Source organism: Scyliorhinus canicula, chromosome 18 (assembly GCF_902713615.1).
Source record: "Scyliorhinus canicula chromosome 18, sScyCan1.1, whole genome shotgun sequence".
NCBI classification, from domain to species: Eukaryota; Metazoa; Chordata; class Chondrichthyes; order Carcharhiniformes; family Scyliorhinidae; genus Scyliorhinus; species Scyliorhinus canicula.
The window spans coordinates 117,190,035-117,206,014 of NC_052163.1; the positions used below are offsets into that span (position 1 = coordinate 117,190,035).

Below are 15,980 nucleotides of genomic sequence, written 5' to 3' on the forward strand. Positions count from 1 at the left end.
GTGGTCTCACCAATGCCCTGTATAACTGCAGTATCACATCCCTCCTTCTGAACTCAAATGCTCTTGCAATGAAAAGCCAACATACCGTTTAACTGCCTAATTGCTTGCTGCACCTGCCTCTCCACTTTTATTGACTGGTGTACCAGGATACACAGATCCCTTTGTACATCCACACTTCCCAATATATCACTATTTCACACCAAAGTGTATAACTTCACATTTAGTCGCATTGTACTGCATCTGCCATGTGTTTGCCCACTCACTCAATTTGTCTATAAATCACCTTGAAGCCTCCTTGGATCCTCTTCAGAATTGCACCCCACTTTTGTAAAGTAATTGGCATCAGTTAAGGGGGGAGAATGTTTTAACCCAGACAGTGATGGGGGGGGGATGAAACTCATTGCCTGAAAGCAGAAACCCTCATCTCTCTGAAAATAAACAGTTGGGTGTGCGCTTGAAGCGTGTGTACAACAGGCCTCCGGCCCAAGAGCTGGAAAGTGGGGTTAGGCTGGATAGCTGCTCCTGTGGGCAGTACCGAGCTGATGGGCCCAATGGCCTCCTGTGCAGTTAATGTTCTAGTTTCCAGATGCGGCAAAGCACTGTAAATATCTGGTGGTACAGATAGGGCTGATCTCAGACATGAGCCCATGAACAGGAATGTTTTACTAAAAGAGGAGTTCTTTCTGTAGGATGATTTTGATTTATTAATATTGAGTCCCCTGGACATCCCCTTTAAGAGTGTTTTGGTCGCCAGAGTCCCTTTAATGAAGCCCCACCTTTCTGCTGCTAAGCAACGAGGAAATCAGGTGGCGCAAGCGCACACCGGACGCAGCCGTTGTTGGAAGCCCGCCTCCTGCAGGGTGACTGACAGCTCTGCCACGAGGCTGATTGGTTTAACGCACCGGAACTGCATCGACGTAGGAGCAATGTCTCTTTGGATTGGCTGCCATAGCTGTCAATCAGAAACCGTTTCCGGCGTTATCAGGGCGAGGGGGATTAAAGTCCTTTCCATGTGAGGCATGGAGTCGGTGGCGAACGTGCTGGAGTCTTACCGCGGCCGCGACCGGCTGGTGCGGACCGTGGGCTACAGCTCGCGGCTGCTGGGCGGCCTCCTCACGGCGCCGGGGGGAGGCCACCCCGAGCTGGGCCGCCGGCTGCTGCTTGTGGCCCAGGAGCTCAGTAACTGCAGGGCGGTGCTGCGGCTCTTCGATGATTTGTCCATGTACCTGTACTCGCGGGGGTACGGGCTGGGCGGCACGGTGAGGCCAGTGGAGGGGAGAGGCGGGGACTAGGGGGAGGGGAGAGGCGGGGAATAGGGGGAGGGGAGAGGCGGGGACGAGGGGGAGGGGAGAGGCGGGGACGAGGGGGAGGGGAGAGGCGGGGACGAGGGGGAGGGGAGAGGCGGGGACGAGGGGGAGGGGAGAGGCGGGGACGAGGGGGAGGGGTGGGGACTAGGGGAGGGGTCTGGGGGAAGGGGTGGGGTCTGGGGGATGGGGTGGGGACTTGGAGAAGAGGCGGGGACTTGTGGAAGGGGTCTTGGGGATGGGGTGGGGTATTGTGGAAGGGGCACGGTGTGAGGGGGCAGACGAGAGGGTGGAATAAGACCATAAGACATTGGAGCAGAATTAGGCCACTCGGCCCATCGAGTCTACTCCGCCATTCAATCATGGCTGATATTTTCTCATCCCCATTCTACTGCCTTCTCCCCACAACCCCTAATCCCTTATTAATCAAGAACCTATCTATCTCTGTCTTAAATGCACTCAGTGAATTGGCCTCCACAGCTTTCTGCGGCGAAGAGTTCACCACCCTCTAGCAGCTGAAGAAATTCCTCCTCATCTCTGTTTTAAAGGATCATCCCTTCAGTCTGTCCCCTTGGGCTCAAGTCTCTCCTATTGGAAACATCCTCTCCACGTCCACTCTATCGGCCTCTTGGTATCCCGTAAGTTGCAATGAGATTCCCCCTCATCCTTCAAATCTCCATCGAGTACAAACCCTGAACCAGGACTCTTGAGTCCCTTTGTGCTGATTTCCAAAGCCTCGTCCCATTAAGAAAATAGTCTGCCTCTATTCTTTCTTAGAAAGTGCATAATCTCAAACCTTTCCACTTTGCATTCCGTCTGCCACTTCTTTGCCCATACCCCTATTCCTCCCTGCCTCCTCAACAGTACCTATTCCTCTATACCTGTATATCATCTGCAAGCTTAGCAACAACACCCTCTTCCAGATTGTTAGTGTATATCGTGAATAGTTGTGGTCCTGCGAAACACCACTAGTCACTGGTCGCCATCCTGAAAAAGGCCCTGTAATCCACACTTTCTGCCAGTCAGACAATCCTCTGTCCATGCCAGTCCCTTGCCGCTAACACCATGGGCTCTTATTTAATAGCCTCCTGTACAGAACCTTGTCAAAGGCCTTCTGGAAATCCAAATAGATCAAGTCCATTAGTTCGCCTTTAACATCCTCATTGCCTCTTCAAAGAATTCTAACAGATTCATCAGGCATGAGCTCCCCTTAATTAAGCCGTGCTGCCTCAGTCCTATTTTACCATGCACTTCCAAGTACTCTGCAATCTCATCCTTAATAATAGACTCATGAAATCTTACCAACAATCAAAGTCGGGCTGACCAACCTAGAAATTCCAATCTTCTGCCTCCCTCCCTTCTGAAACGGGGATGTTACATTAACCATTTTCCAGTCCTCTGAGACCCACCCTGCCCCGAGTGGTACCTGCCAAGATCACAGGCTCTGCCCCAAATTCCAGCCCAATCTCCTTCAAATCCATCCGGTAGTCCATCCGGTCTGGGTGATTTATCCACCTGCCGACCTTTCAGTTTCGCCAGCACCTTCCCCTCAGTGATGGCCACTACACTCACCTCTGCCCCGACTCTTTTTGAAGTTCCAGTTCGGCACTGGTGTCTTCCACCGTGAAGACTGATGCAAAGCACCTATTCAGTTCCTCTGCCATTTCTTTGTTCCTTATTACCGCTTCTTCAACCTCAGAGTACAGGGGAGATGGTGGGGTTAGAGGCAAAAGGAGGGGCCTGAGGAGAGAGGTGGGGCCAGTGGAAAGGGATGGGGCTTGGGGAGATGTGGCAGGGGCATGGGTGGGGGGGGGGGGGGGAGTGGTGTTGAACCAGGCTCTGAGGGGAGGGGGCGCCTGACACTTGGGAAAGGGCAGGGCCTGGGATTTTGGAGAAGAGCTGAGGATTTGGGAGCGGGGCAGGGCTGGAATTTGGGAACAGGGCTATGATTTGATGGGAGCAGCCTGAGATTTGGGATGGGGCTGGGATTTGGGACAGAGTCTGGGATTTGGGGTGGGGCTGGGATTTGGGACAGAGTCTGGGATTTGGGGTGGGGCTGGGATTTGGGACAGAGTCTGGGATTTGGGACAGAATCTGTGAGTACTGGTGAATTCCATGCAGAGCTGGAGGGAAGTGATGAGGTGTACAATACACAGCCTAAGATTTTATGATGAGGGCTGAAGCGGTGAAGAACAACATGATGTCCTCGGGTAGTTGGGAAACCCACATCAGAATCTGGAACTGAGGCATATCACAGACTTGAGCTTCGGTTTCCCCCAATCCAAAACTCTGACTGTGTCTTTCTGCTCCTGCACTTATCCAGCTTCTCCTTCAATATTTGAGATATTGGGCGCGATTTAACGGAAATGAAACCGTGTCCGGTGTTGAGCAGGTTTAGCCGGGTGTTTCCCGACACTTGCAGCGTCGAGAAGGACCCTGCTATTAAACGGGACTCTGCTTCATTTCTGAGCCATGATGAGGAATGCCCCGCCCAAGACACACTCAATCCCATTTTAAAATGGCGCCCCGATCTCTCGGCCCCTGATTCGGACCCCCCCCCCCCCACAAATACTGTAAGGGGGTCATCGAGGGGAGGACACTCCTGGGCCTGAACCTGGTGTGGGCAAAATGCCACCTGGGCACCTTAGCACTGCCAGCCTGCTCCCTGTGCACCCTGGCAATGCCAGGGTGGTACCCAGGCTGGTAGTACCAGCGTGGCCAGGTAGCATCAGCAGTGCCAGGGCACCACCCTGCCTTGAGACTGACCACCTGAGGGCCTCTGACCACCTGGCAGACACCCCCCTTCCTCCCAAGTGCTGTTCCGCTTGGTCCATATTAGGAACCTCTTGTGAGATTCAAGAGCCGCACCGCGTCCCTACTCGGGCAGAGCCGTCAGATCAGGTCCATTGCCTTGGTGAAGATGCTTGAAATTAGTTATAATTCCAAATCAGATTGAGTATCCTGGCTACCCTGGCAGCTGGGTGTAAAAGATCCCATGACATTAATTTGAAGAAGGTTATGGGGATTTTCCCTGCTGCCCTGGACAATATTCTTTGGCCAACATCATTAAAAACAAACTCTATTCTCATTATCTCATTGCTGCTCTTGGCCTGGGCAAACTGGCTGCTACGCTTCCTGCACTACAGCAGGGACTAAATTTCAAAAACACTTCATTGGTCCACCAGGAGCATTCTGGAAATGCTTATCTGTATGATTGGAGTTTAAAGCCTTTTACCAACTGCTCTTAAAGCCACTATCTGATCATTGACCAATATTCTGACCATGAATGTACAAAATGGAGAACTTTCCAGAGTTGACGCTGGTTTTTTTTTTCCCCCTCTCATTCCCCTCGGTTTATTCTGTTTGGTGTTACTTTCAGCTTCAGGCTGTGCAGCACAGCGTTGTTTTTCAACTAATCCACACGATGGCAAACACAGTGTCACCATATCAGCTGGGTTCAGTTGGTAACTGTCTCCGTTCTTGGCACATCTGCAGCCACAGGTAATTCTAGGCTGACACACCATTGCAAGCGCTGAGGGAATGTGAGCTGCCAGCGGTGTCGGCTTCTGGATTCATCTGGTCACCTTTTGTCTCTGTGGGATCTTGCTGTGTGCAAATTGTTTTCATTTCAAATTTTAAGACCCCTTGTTTTCATACACAGAAAGAAAGACGTGCGTTTATTGTAACGCTTTGTAAACCCGCTCCGAGAAACTCAATGACATAGAACATACAGTGCAGAAGGAGGCCATTCGGCCCATCGAGTCTGCACCGACCCACCCAAGCCCCCACTTCCACCCTATCCCCATAACCCAATAACTCCTCCTAACCGTTTTTTGGTCACAAGGGCAATTTATCATGGCCAATCCACCTAACCTGCACGTCTTTGTACTGTGGGAGGAAACTGGAGTACCTGGAGGAAACCCATGCAGACACTGGAGAATGTGCACACTCCACACAGACAGTGACCCAGCAGGGAATCAAACCTGGTGATGTGAAGCCACAGTGCTAATCACTTGTGCTACCGTGCTGCAGCCAGTGTCGGACATTTACAATGCCAACGGTGTTGTGGGAAATGCAGCAGCCACTTTGCGCTTAGCAAGCTACCACAGCATGAGGGGACCAGTGGTGGTGGTTGAGATTAATATTGTCCAGGACAATGGGGAGAACTCCGCTGCTCTTCGAAATAGTGGCCATGGGATGATTTGTGTCCACTGAAAGGACAAACGAGGCCTGACAGCGCATCACTCCCTCCCCTCAGTACGGTGTTGGGGATTTTGGTGATCTGGGCCCTGGAACAGGATTCAAACCCACATTCCCCTGACTCGGCTGAGAGCGACGGCTGACTCATCATCTCGTCCAAACAACAGTACCCCCAACGGTGCAGCAACAGTGAATCCACTTCCAAATTCATCAATCAGCTGTGAATTGGGATGGTGTGTCATACATTGTGCAACTATTAAAAGTCTAAAATTCCCCCAGCTGGAGTGCCTGAGGGTTCTGTTCTTCCTTGAGCAGAGGCTTGAACAATTCCTGTCCACCACCACTCCCTTACGGCAAATAATTTCTCACTTAATTTGTTTGGCTTATAAATAAAGGCCGTGGCTATGGACGCCCAGATGTGCCTGTCTTTTTGTGGTTTACATGGAACGCTCCTTGTTCCAGGCCCGCTGCCACGATTCTTTTGCCATCAATCAATAATTGTACCAGGGCCGCTTCATGCTCTCGTCTGGACCTGGAAATATTTGTTCGTTTTGTTTCCTATTTCCACCCCTCACCTCCACATGGTCCATCTCCAACACTCCCTTTCCTTGACCTCTCTGTCTCTGTTTCCAATGATAGACTGACCACCAATATTCATTACAAACCCACCAATTCCCACAGCTACCTCGACTACAACTCCTCACACCCCACATCCTGTAAAGAATCCATCCCATTTTCCCAGTCTCTCTGCCTCCATCAGTGCCGTCACACCGGTTCCGATGATACCACATTCTAAACGTACGCATCTGACATGTCTGCCTTCTTCCTGAACAGAGATTTTTCCCCACCACCTGTGACCCAACCAGGTTCAACCCATTTCCCACAGCTCTGCCCTCATCCCTTCACCCCACTTGTCTTCACTTTCCACCCCACCAGCCTCTGCATTCAAAAGATCGTCCTTCGCCATTCCTGCCAACTGTAGCACAATGCCCACCTCGAAGCTCACATTCTCTTCCCCCCCCCCCCCCCCCCCCCCTCCTCCTTAACACCCAGATCCATTCCTCCATCACCCTCAGCTCTCCATCTCCTCCCCACGGAAGATTCCCTTGCAACCGCAGAAGGTGGCCCATTACCTCCAACCCCCTCACCAAAGGATCCAAACTTTCAGGTGAAGCATGCACCTCCTTCAACTCAGTAGACTGTATTCGCTGCTCCCATTGCGGACTCCTCTACGTTGGGGAGACTAAACACAGACTGGGTGACACCTTCGCTCAGTCTGCAAGCATGATCCCAACCTTCCTGTTGCTCGTCAACTCAGCATCCTGCTCTCATTCCTACATGTCTATCCTTGGCCTGCTGCAATGTTCTGGTGAAGTCGAACATAAACTGGAGGAGCAGCATCTTGTTTTCCAATTAGGCACATTACAGCCCACTGGACTTAACACTTGAGTTCAACAACTTTGGACTGTCGCCTTTCTCCTGCACCTTGACCTCTTTTTAAAATTCAAAACTATTTTTGGCCCAATGCAAACCTCCCTTTCCCATCTCCCCACTGGTTCATCAAGCACTGAACATTGTTCTCCTGTTAACACATTCTGATATCTTAATGCCACTACTAGTATCTTCTATGGTCCTTCTTAACTGCCATGAACGCTTCCTCTGCCTTGTGCCCCACACATCTTTGTTGCAACCTCTCCTAGCAGTCACTGACCTTGTCCTCTGCTCCAGCTGTGACACCCCCTCTTGTACAATATTTCCTCCATCACGTTTCTCCCTCTCTTTACTTGTGAAGAATCATACAGACTCAAAGCGTTAACTCTGTTTCTCTCTCCACAGATGCTGCCAGGCCTGCTGAGTTTTCCCAGCTTTTGCTGTTTTTAGATTAATACTGCAGTGTTGATTTTGGGTTTTCTGATTTTCCTCTAAAGGAGGAAGATGCTATTGTGCGGTTGCTCTCTATAACTGGGAACGTGGCAGATCAGCTCTATTATCCCTGTGAACACCTGGCCTGGGCTGCTGACTACAGAATCCTCAACATCAAATCGGACAAGTGGTGGACGCTAAGCAATTCACTGTGGAGTCTGTCACTGGCCCTGGGAGCTCTGCGGTGAGTGGCACTCAGTTAACATGGTCTTTTTCCTTATTTCTGTTCCCTTTAGAGAAAACAGCTCCATTCTGACACAGGTTAAACCCCAACTCAGCAAGCCCCTGCAAACAGCAACGTGATAATGACCGGATAATCTCTTGTTGGGTGAGGGTGAGCGATTCCTTCTCTCAGAGGGTCACTCATCTCTGAAATCTACTTCTCCAGAGAGCAGAGGAGGCTGGGTCATTGCATATATTCAAGGCTGAGGTTGACAGGTTTTCCATTGACAAAGGAGTTGAGGGTATGGGAACAAGCAGAATTAAGGTCACAATCAGATCACCGATGATCCTATTGAATAGTGGAGCAGGGCTGAGGGACCACATGGCCTATTTCTGCTCCCATTTTTTATGATCCTACATGGAAATCTCCACTGCATTTTTTTGTGCCATTTTCCACCCACTTTAGAGTGCAGACAGAGCCTCGGTTTAAGAGCTTGTTCAAAAGGACGCACCTCTGACAAAGCAGCACTCGGTCAGCATAGATTTTGCATCTCGAGTGGGACTTGAATCCGCAACCTGTTGACTCAAGATGCTATGCACTAAACCACAGCTGACAACATTGAGATCTGTGGGTGTAAGTGGCTTGGGTTGCCGGCGGATTATCGGGGGGAGTAAACTTAATTTGGGGTTTGGCACGCCCGTCACACAACCCCACCCGAGACTCCATGACATTTGCACCCTAAGATTAAATGTTTGGGGTGCTCCAGGTCGAGTGAAGTGATGCGCTGAGCCATTTAGTCCAGGTCTGGTTCACCCAGAACTGCTGAGGTAACTGATCTTGGCCAAATGGCAGTGTCTTTGCGCTGTACGCAGGGATGGTAGCACAGTGGTTAGCACAGTTGATTCACAGCACCAAGGTCCCAGGTTCGATTCCTGGCGCGGGTCACTGTCTGTGCGGAGTCTGCACGTTCTCCCCGTGTCTGCGTTGATTTCCTCCGGGTGCTCCGGTTTCCTGCCACAAGTCCCGAAAGACGTGCCGTTAGGTAATTTGGACATTCTGAATTCTCCCTCTGTGTACCCAAACAGGCGCCGGAATGTGGCGACTAGCAGAGTTCCACAGTAACTTTATTGCAGTGTTAATGTAAGCTTACTTGTGTCAATAAAGATGATAATATTATTAAATATGTTCACAGTTCTAGTTCCTGACTGTTGCACAGTGCTCAAACCCTGCTGGATTGGGTCAGACTAGGTTGTGATGTTATTCATGGTCAGATGGCCAGTCATCACATACGATTGGGAACGTTATCATCTGTTACTGGAGCAGATGCCTGAATTAGTGATCCAGAGACACCGGTTCAAACTCCACCGCGGAGGAGCTGAAGTTCATTAATATTTGTGAAATAAATCTGGAATAGATAGGTGCCTCAAAAACTGCCAGATTATCATTTAATAAACAATCTGGTTCACTCCTGACCTTTAGAGAAGGAAACCTACAGGGCAGCATGGTGTCCGAGTGGTTAACACTGCTGCCTCATGGCGCCGAGGTCCCAGGTTCGATCCCGGTGGTGGGTCAATGTGGAGTTTGCACATTCTCCCCGTATTTGCGTGGGTCTCATTCCTACAACCCTAAGCTGTGCAGGGTAGGTGGATTGGCCAAGCTAAATTGCCCCTTGGAAAAAATGAATTGGGCACTCTAAATTTAACAAACAGAAGGAAACCCACCACCCTTAGACAGTCTTGTCCACATGTAACTCTAGACTACAGCAATGTGGTGATCTTTCTACCCTCTGACATGGCCCAGCCAGCCCCTCGAAGGCAATTAGGGGCGAGCAATAAAAGTACACTTTGCCAGTGTCGATCACAGACTGTGAATGAATTTTTAAAATATATTGTTCAGTGATGGAACCGAAGAAACAGGGAAAATGTAGTGGGGGTGGAGGGAAATAGATCTATTTTTTAAATCTAGTCAGTTAACACAAGCTGAAATATTTTTTCCCACTTCTTAACGCTAACAGATCCTTCAGAGTTGTGCAGCTGCTGAAGAAGGAACTGAAGGGAAGCCAGAATAAAGCTTACCTCAAAACTGAGTACGGTGAAAAACATGGTTATTTATACTGCATGTTGCAACTCATTGCAGCTCTAACAGGGAGATGTATCTGAGTTGAAATTCTGCAATTTATAAGATTGTTTTGTTCTGGGACGGCCTTTTAAATTAAGGTAGAATGAAGGGGTAATGTGACCTGTTCTGAATCAGCTTGACAGCAAGCCTGGGTGGTGTGATTGGTCAAGATTTTTAAAGGTCCAGATGGTAGTACTAGGAATACGGTGCAAGCTGTTTGGTCTGGGAGACAATGGCAGAGGCCTGTGTGCTAACAGTACATAACTGTGAATCTCCAAAATCCTAGAAGGATTATAAACAATCGTGCTTTAAACCAGTGTTTTTCAAACGTTTTTCCCGGGATCCACTTTTACCAACTACCTGACCTTGGAGGCCCACGCCGGCCGACCTTCGCAACACCCCATTATTGCTTACCTTTAAAGTGGCAGGTGAGCCTGCTTGGTCCTCATGATCCCACTTGCTTTGTCATTCATTGTTACATTTTTGCTCAGGACTTCAGCTGATGATTTAAGTTCTCGCTGCATCCTTTGAAAAAATTCAAGAGGTTCGTCCTCGAACTCGCCCTGCTTAGTCTTCAAATGCCTTTGAAGATTTGAGGGTTTTAAACTTTAATTTGCCTGTTCTTTCCTGCATATAACACACATGGGCTTTGAATCCTGATTTGCATTGGCACAATTAAAGCCATACCTCAAGAAAACATCTCTATACTGCTTTGTTCCAGATTTCAATTTCTCAATGGGTTGTTTACCAGAGGCTCTGGATACAGTCCACACCAGCATTGCTTTGTCCTGCCGTGGATTCTCCTGAGAAGCTCTCCAGCAGATTCAGTTGTGAGATTCTGGCCTACTTGTGTCTCTGGCCCTCTCTTCCTTATTACAAAATAATCCGTCATGAGTTCTTCTCACAGCCCTGTTGCTTACTTGCTGGCAACTCAAAACGTAGGAATCTCTCCTCCATGATTTTGCACCCAAAGCATGGACATGTGACATCAGTATATGTGCGGGGCGAGTGACCTTCTCATTGCCGCTGCCTCTGACTTTTTACGACTGAAAATTAAACAATTTCAGTTGTACATGCGTATACTTACATTTAACACACAAACTTTGTTTTAAATATATACCCATTTCTTTAGAAATTTAAACAAGTATAGAAAAAAGTACAATCTGGTTTTTACTTTACAAACTATGACTTTAGAGGAGAGGAGGTAACTTGTCAAACACAAGTTATTTCTTATTGGTTCCAAGGAGGCACGGGAGCACAGTGGTTAGCACCGTTGCTTCACAGCTCTAGGGTCCCAGGTTCGATTCCCGGCTTGGGTCACTGTCTGTGCGGAGTCTGCACGATCTCCCCGTGTCTGCGTGGGTTTCCTCCGGGTGCCGGATCCGGTTTCCTCTCACAGTCCAAAGATGTGCAGGTGGATTGACTATGATCAATTGCCCTTAGGTTAGGTGGGGTTCCTGATCTATTGGTGGAGGTGAGGGCTTAAGTGGGGTGCTCTTTCCAAGAGCCGGTGCAGATGCGTTGGGCCGAATGGCCTCCTCTACTGTAAATTCTATGATTGTTGCATTATCCAAACATCGAAGTAATTTCCTTCTCCAGTCTCAGCAAAAGCACTTACTTCCTGGTTTCCAGTGTGGCGACACAAAGTGATGACTGTGTAGGCTTCTTCCAGTGGTGACATGTGTCAACCCTATTGACTGACCTCGTTTTATCAGTATTCCTGGCTGACAAAGCTGGCGTGGCTTCCCTCTCACTGTCCAATGGTTGCATCCACACTAGTCACAGACCACTTCCCGACCAGTACTTCACATCTTGGGAGTGCATGCAGACATTGTGCCGGCCATTGTACAGTTTGACCACGGAGCCCCAGTTGCATACTGCAGATTAGTGGTGGAGTACGATGCAAGCAACGCGCAGAGGACGAGCACCAGAGCAGAGCTCCAAGCTGGGGCCACACCGTTGGCATTGTGCACCCAGGTGAATGCCCGTCAAACCCTGTCCCCACGTGTGCACAGCCCTGCACCCTCAAACACCACAATCAATCGGGGACTGCCCACTGACGGCATTCTTAAAAGCCCATCACGGCCATTGGGAACTTCTTCCAGCAATTGGGAATGCCACACCCGATTACTCCGTGACCCTTCCAACACCTGTCTGCGACCCACCCACGGGTTGCGACCCTGAGTTTGAAAAACCTTGCTTTAAACAGTCCATTTAGTTCAAAGATGAAAGAGAGTTGGAGATTCAAGGGTAGCTAATCGTCTTAAATACTGTGCCCATGCAATTCACATTGCCATGGAGTTAAGCTTTGAGAGGGGATATCTCTGAAACGCACAGATAAGTTAGTCTTCCAGTATACAAGTAAGGGAGAGTAGCTGTATGTAGCAAACAGTGTGGTTAACCATAGAGGAATGCAGGTGGGAGTTTGCACTCGGATTGAATTGAATAAATTCATGAGGAGTTAAAATGAGACTGGAAGATTTGCCTAGATTATTCTTGAGGAAGAATCTGTGGGGAGAAATTCCTATCTGTGAAAGAAAGTTCTGAGATTAAAAGTTCCCATGCCCCCGAGAAAGCTAAGAATCACCTTGGAATGGTTCCAGCAGAGTTGAATGTCTACTGAAGGAAAGTGTGAATATCTGTCAAATACCTGTGAAGTGTAATTTTGTTTGTGCTGAAAGGAAAAGTAAATTTTCTGTTTTGTGGTTTAAAGTATAAGTTACCGACAAAAATGATGTTTAGTCAATTCTTTTGTTACAGTGAAAACGTGCAATCTTGTCATCCTTTCAGCTAAAGGAGATTGTAACAGCTAAATTAGGGAACCTTTGCAGAGTCAACTTGACCACCTGAATCTGGTGATCTGTAGGACAGGTTAGTCGGGCAGGAGTGTTTAGCTGTGGTCCAGTATTTGTTGAGAGAGCCTGTGGACAATTGGAAAAAGATTTGAAGGAAATGGGGTGTTTCTAAGTCCTGGCCTAGAGTAGGACAGGGTGCGATATTCCCTTTCAAGACAGTGATGATAATGGGGAAGAAGAGGGCAGGATGGTGGAGTGCAGGGGGGTGGGAAACCAATGTCCAGAGCAATCTCCGTAATATTGGAAAATACAAAAAAGGGGGAGAGAGAGGTTAGAGAAGGAAGAAGAGTCACCTGACACCGGGTTTTTCTTGTAACCTGTCCAGGCATATATGAAAGGAGAAAGCAAATCATTTATACTTCATTCAGGGAAGAGAGAAATGCAAAAGGGTAGTTTAGTGATCAGAAGAGATTTTTAGGATTGTCATTCTCTTCTGAGGAATGCACACAGAATTATCTTTGTCCTCTCCTCGTTGCAAGAAAGTGCCTGATGCCAGTTTGGTAATTTGGGAGCGTTGATGCTGCATTCCGTGGCGCGCTGCCAAAATGCTGCACAAACAGCTCGATGAATACTAACCTGCCTGTGTGTTTGCGGCCAATTTCAGTACATTCCAGCCAATTACTGAGACCCGTAGGCACTGTAAATCAGACAGTGTAAAAACATACTGGGTTGTGTTGAGGCAAAGCTGTTTTGGCAGGTGCTGTTACAAATTGCATCAGAATTCTTGTGATTCGGCACCAAGTGAGAAGTCGGGTATCTCACTCGCTGGGGAGGTGTACACAGTCCGTGGCTTTTACATCTTGGCACCGTTTCACACAAAGGGTGGGTAAACGCCTGGGACACTTCGTCCCCATCCCCGCAAACCGATCCCTGCATCAGGCTATGGATGCTGGGGAACAATTGGGCTTTTCAGGACTGAGATTGATAAATATAAAGAACCTGAGAAATAGGCGTTGGCCATTTGGTGCTGCTCCAACATTCAAGAAGATCATGGCTGATCTTCTAACTCAACGCCACCTTCCTGCGCTAACCCCTTATGCCTCAAACCTCAGTATCCAACAATCCTTCAACCTGTACCTTGGATATACTCAACAACTGGGAGTCCAGCTCTCCAGGGCAGAGAATTCCAAAGGTTCACAACCCATTTGGTGGCAGAAATTCTACCTCATCTCAGTCCTAAATGGCTGACCACCTATTCTCGTGACGTGCAGCAAGGAGCGGGTATGTGGAGTTAAGATACAGATCAGCCTTGATCCAAATCTAATGCATCCAGTGAAGAATTGAGGAGAGCGGTGGAGAATTAGGTAAACAAATGAGGGAGAAAGGAATAGAAGTATACACTGGTGGGGTTAGATGAAGAGTAGGGTGAAAGGTGATCCCTCTGGGGCAGAAGCATCAGCAGGGAGCAGTTGGTCCGAATGGCCTGTTTCTGTGCTGTAAGTTCCATATGTTTGCATATATCAGGTGGGCCCAATATTCCCTGGACGAGACACTAGAACAATTATTCATGGACCCATTCTAGGCCAGCGCGCCTGATGGAAATGTGTACGTTTGCGTATGTTTGTGTTAATAATGTTTTTTTTTAAATATCACCCCCTAGAGAATCGAATAATATGAGCAGGCGGACATACCAAATTCGGATGCGAGTGGAAACTCTCAACATCATCAGCTGCCTGGCGGACCTGGCAAATGCCGTCCATTGGATGCCACCAGGCGTCCTGTGGGCAGGGAGGTTTCCCGAGTGGCTGGTGGGACTAATGGGGACAGTCTCCTCGGTGATCGGTCTCTACCAAATGGCCTGCGGAAGCTGTGGCACCAAGGACCCGTGATTTGGGTTAATCTGGCACCGTGCGGTGATTTCACACAATGCCTGATCCATTTTATCGATGTGTTCGAGAGGCCGCTGATTGTTGTCTTTCAGAGAGATAGGTGTCTCAGCGTCATCGGATGAGGCCACAGAGCTTTGTCACCTCCTCCCCACCACTGGACCTTGACAGCCACGGTGAGAAGCAAGAGCAGGAAGATTTTATTCCAGTGAAACCATGGCTCTGCTCCCATGATTGTCGTCAACCGGCTTATCCAGTCTGACACTAATAAAGCACGGTGTTGCTTCCTTTCTGACAAGCTCAAATTCATATCCATTTTGGGTGCTGCTTAGCACATTCTGCCCCCACTGCTCCAACCTTCTTTGGAATTCTCCAGAGCTCTACCATAGAATCTTATAGCTTAAAAGCAGGCCATTCGGTCCATCGTGCTGAAGCTGGTTCTCTAAAAGAATAATCTGCTGCCACTGCCCGTTATGCTTTTGCTCAGAGCCAGGTTGAGGGAGTTTCCTTGGCATCAATTACCTGCTTTTGGGAATAAAATGTGGGTTTTAAACTTCCCTCGTGACCCTCAGTGGTTAAGACTTTGTAGCAGTACAGGGCCGGAGGGGGAGGTTCTAGAATTTGAGCTCGGCTCTGTGCCTGACCTCATCCCCTAGGATGGAGGCTCTGCACGTGGGCCCAATGCTCCATGGGCAAGGGACCAGAACATTCATTCAGGGACGCACTCTAGGCCAGCACGCCTGAAGGGAATATGCTTGTTTACGCACTTTGGGCGAGGCAGAGATGGGGCTCAGCTGTGATATCTCCTGTTTCAACATTCCAAATCTCAGGAGATTTACGGAGCATCAGAACTGGATGCACTCCTAACAAGATTCACTCCTTTCGGAAGAAGAGCGGGGAGGTAATTGGATAAAATTTAAAAACTGGAGAATTTGCAGGTGCAAAGTGTTTTACTTAATTAAAACACAAAAAATGAAAAATAACATCTAAAACTGGGAATAGCGGGTTAACTTAAAGCACAGCATTTATTTCTGGGAATATATATATTAATTAATCCAGCAGAGCCCTATTTGTTTTATCACTCATTTTTGTTCCTGCATAAGGGGACAGTCTCCCAGGGACCTTCACTCCCATCAATTGCACTTAGACAAACCCCATCCCCATGCAGTAAATGTTATTGGAACACAGCAACAAGACGAACATTAATTGTACCACAGATGTGGAAAATGATGACTATTGTCCGAAATATAACCTACAGCGTTAAAACGTTTCAGAATATTTAAAAGACTGTATACAATTCCTTCAATAAAAAAACTTTATTCAAGCCTTGCTTTTCCCCTCTTGTTCGTGATTTTCTGATGCTAATTATAAAGATTTGTGTCCTCAATTTTCATTGAATTATTACCACACAGTACATCCCAACATTGCTGAATTTGTGCTGAGGAAATTTGATGGTCCAATCAGCTGAATTTTAGCAAAGTGAGATTTCTTTTTTTTTCCCCCCCCCCAATTAAGGGGCAGTTTAGTGTGGCCAATCCACCTACCCTGCACTTCTTTGGGTTGTGGGGGTGAGACCCACGCAGACACAGGG

General features: G+C 48.4%; 1 protein-coding gene across 2 annotated transcripts; it reads left to right on the forward strand.

Moving 5' to 3' along the window:
- The first annotated feature begins 902 nt into the window (after positions 1-902).
- On the forward strand, positions 903-15,713 carry pex11g (peroxisomal biogenesis factor 11 gamma). 2 transcript variants are annotated; one of them, XM_038777225.1, is made up of 4 exons: positions 909-1,259; positions 7,433-7,611; positions 9,605-9,676; positions 14,164-15,713. In XM_038777225.1, the coding sequence occupies exons 1-4, from the start codon at positions 1,020-1,022 to the stop codon at positions 14,390-14,392; spliced, it is 720 nt and encodes a 239-aa protein (XP_038633153.1). In that variant the 5' UTR covers positions 909-1,019; the 3' UTR covers positions 14,393-15,713. The 2 variants fall into 2 exon arrangements, with proteins under 2 accessions (XP_038633154.1, XP_038633153.1); XM_038777226.1 differs by lacking the exon at positions 9,605-9,676 and having other exon boundaries at positions 903-1,259.
- The last annotated feature ends 267 nt before the right edge of the window (positions 15,714-15,980 follow it).

Bases quoted from the DNA above. Each gene is read 5' to 3' on its own strand.
- pex11g (XM_038777225.1), top strand. From the start codon at position 1,020: ATGGAGTCGGTGGCGAACGTGCTGGAGTCTTACCGCGGCCGCGACCGG. The intron at 7,612-9,604 runs GTGAGTGGCACT...TAACGCTAACAG, and splicing joins CTGGCCCTGGGAGCTCTGCG to ATCCTTCAGAGTTGTGCAGC. The intron at 9,677-14,163 runs GTACGGTGAAAA...ATCACCCCCTAG, and splicing joins AAAGCTTACCTCAAAACTGA to AGAATCGAATAATATGAGCA.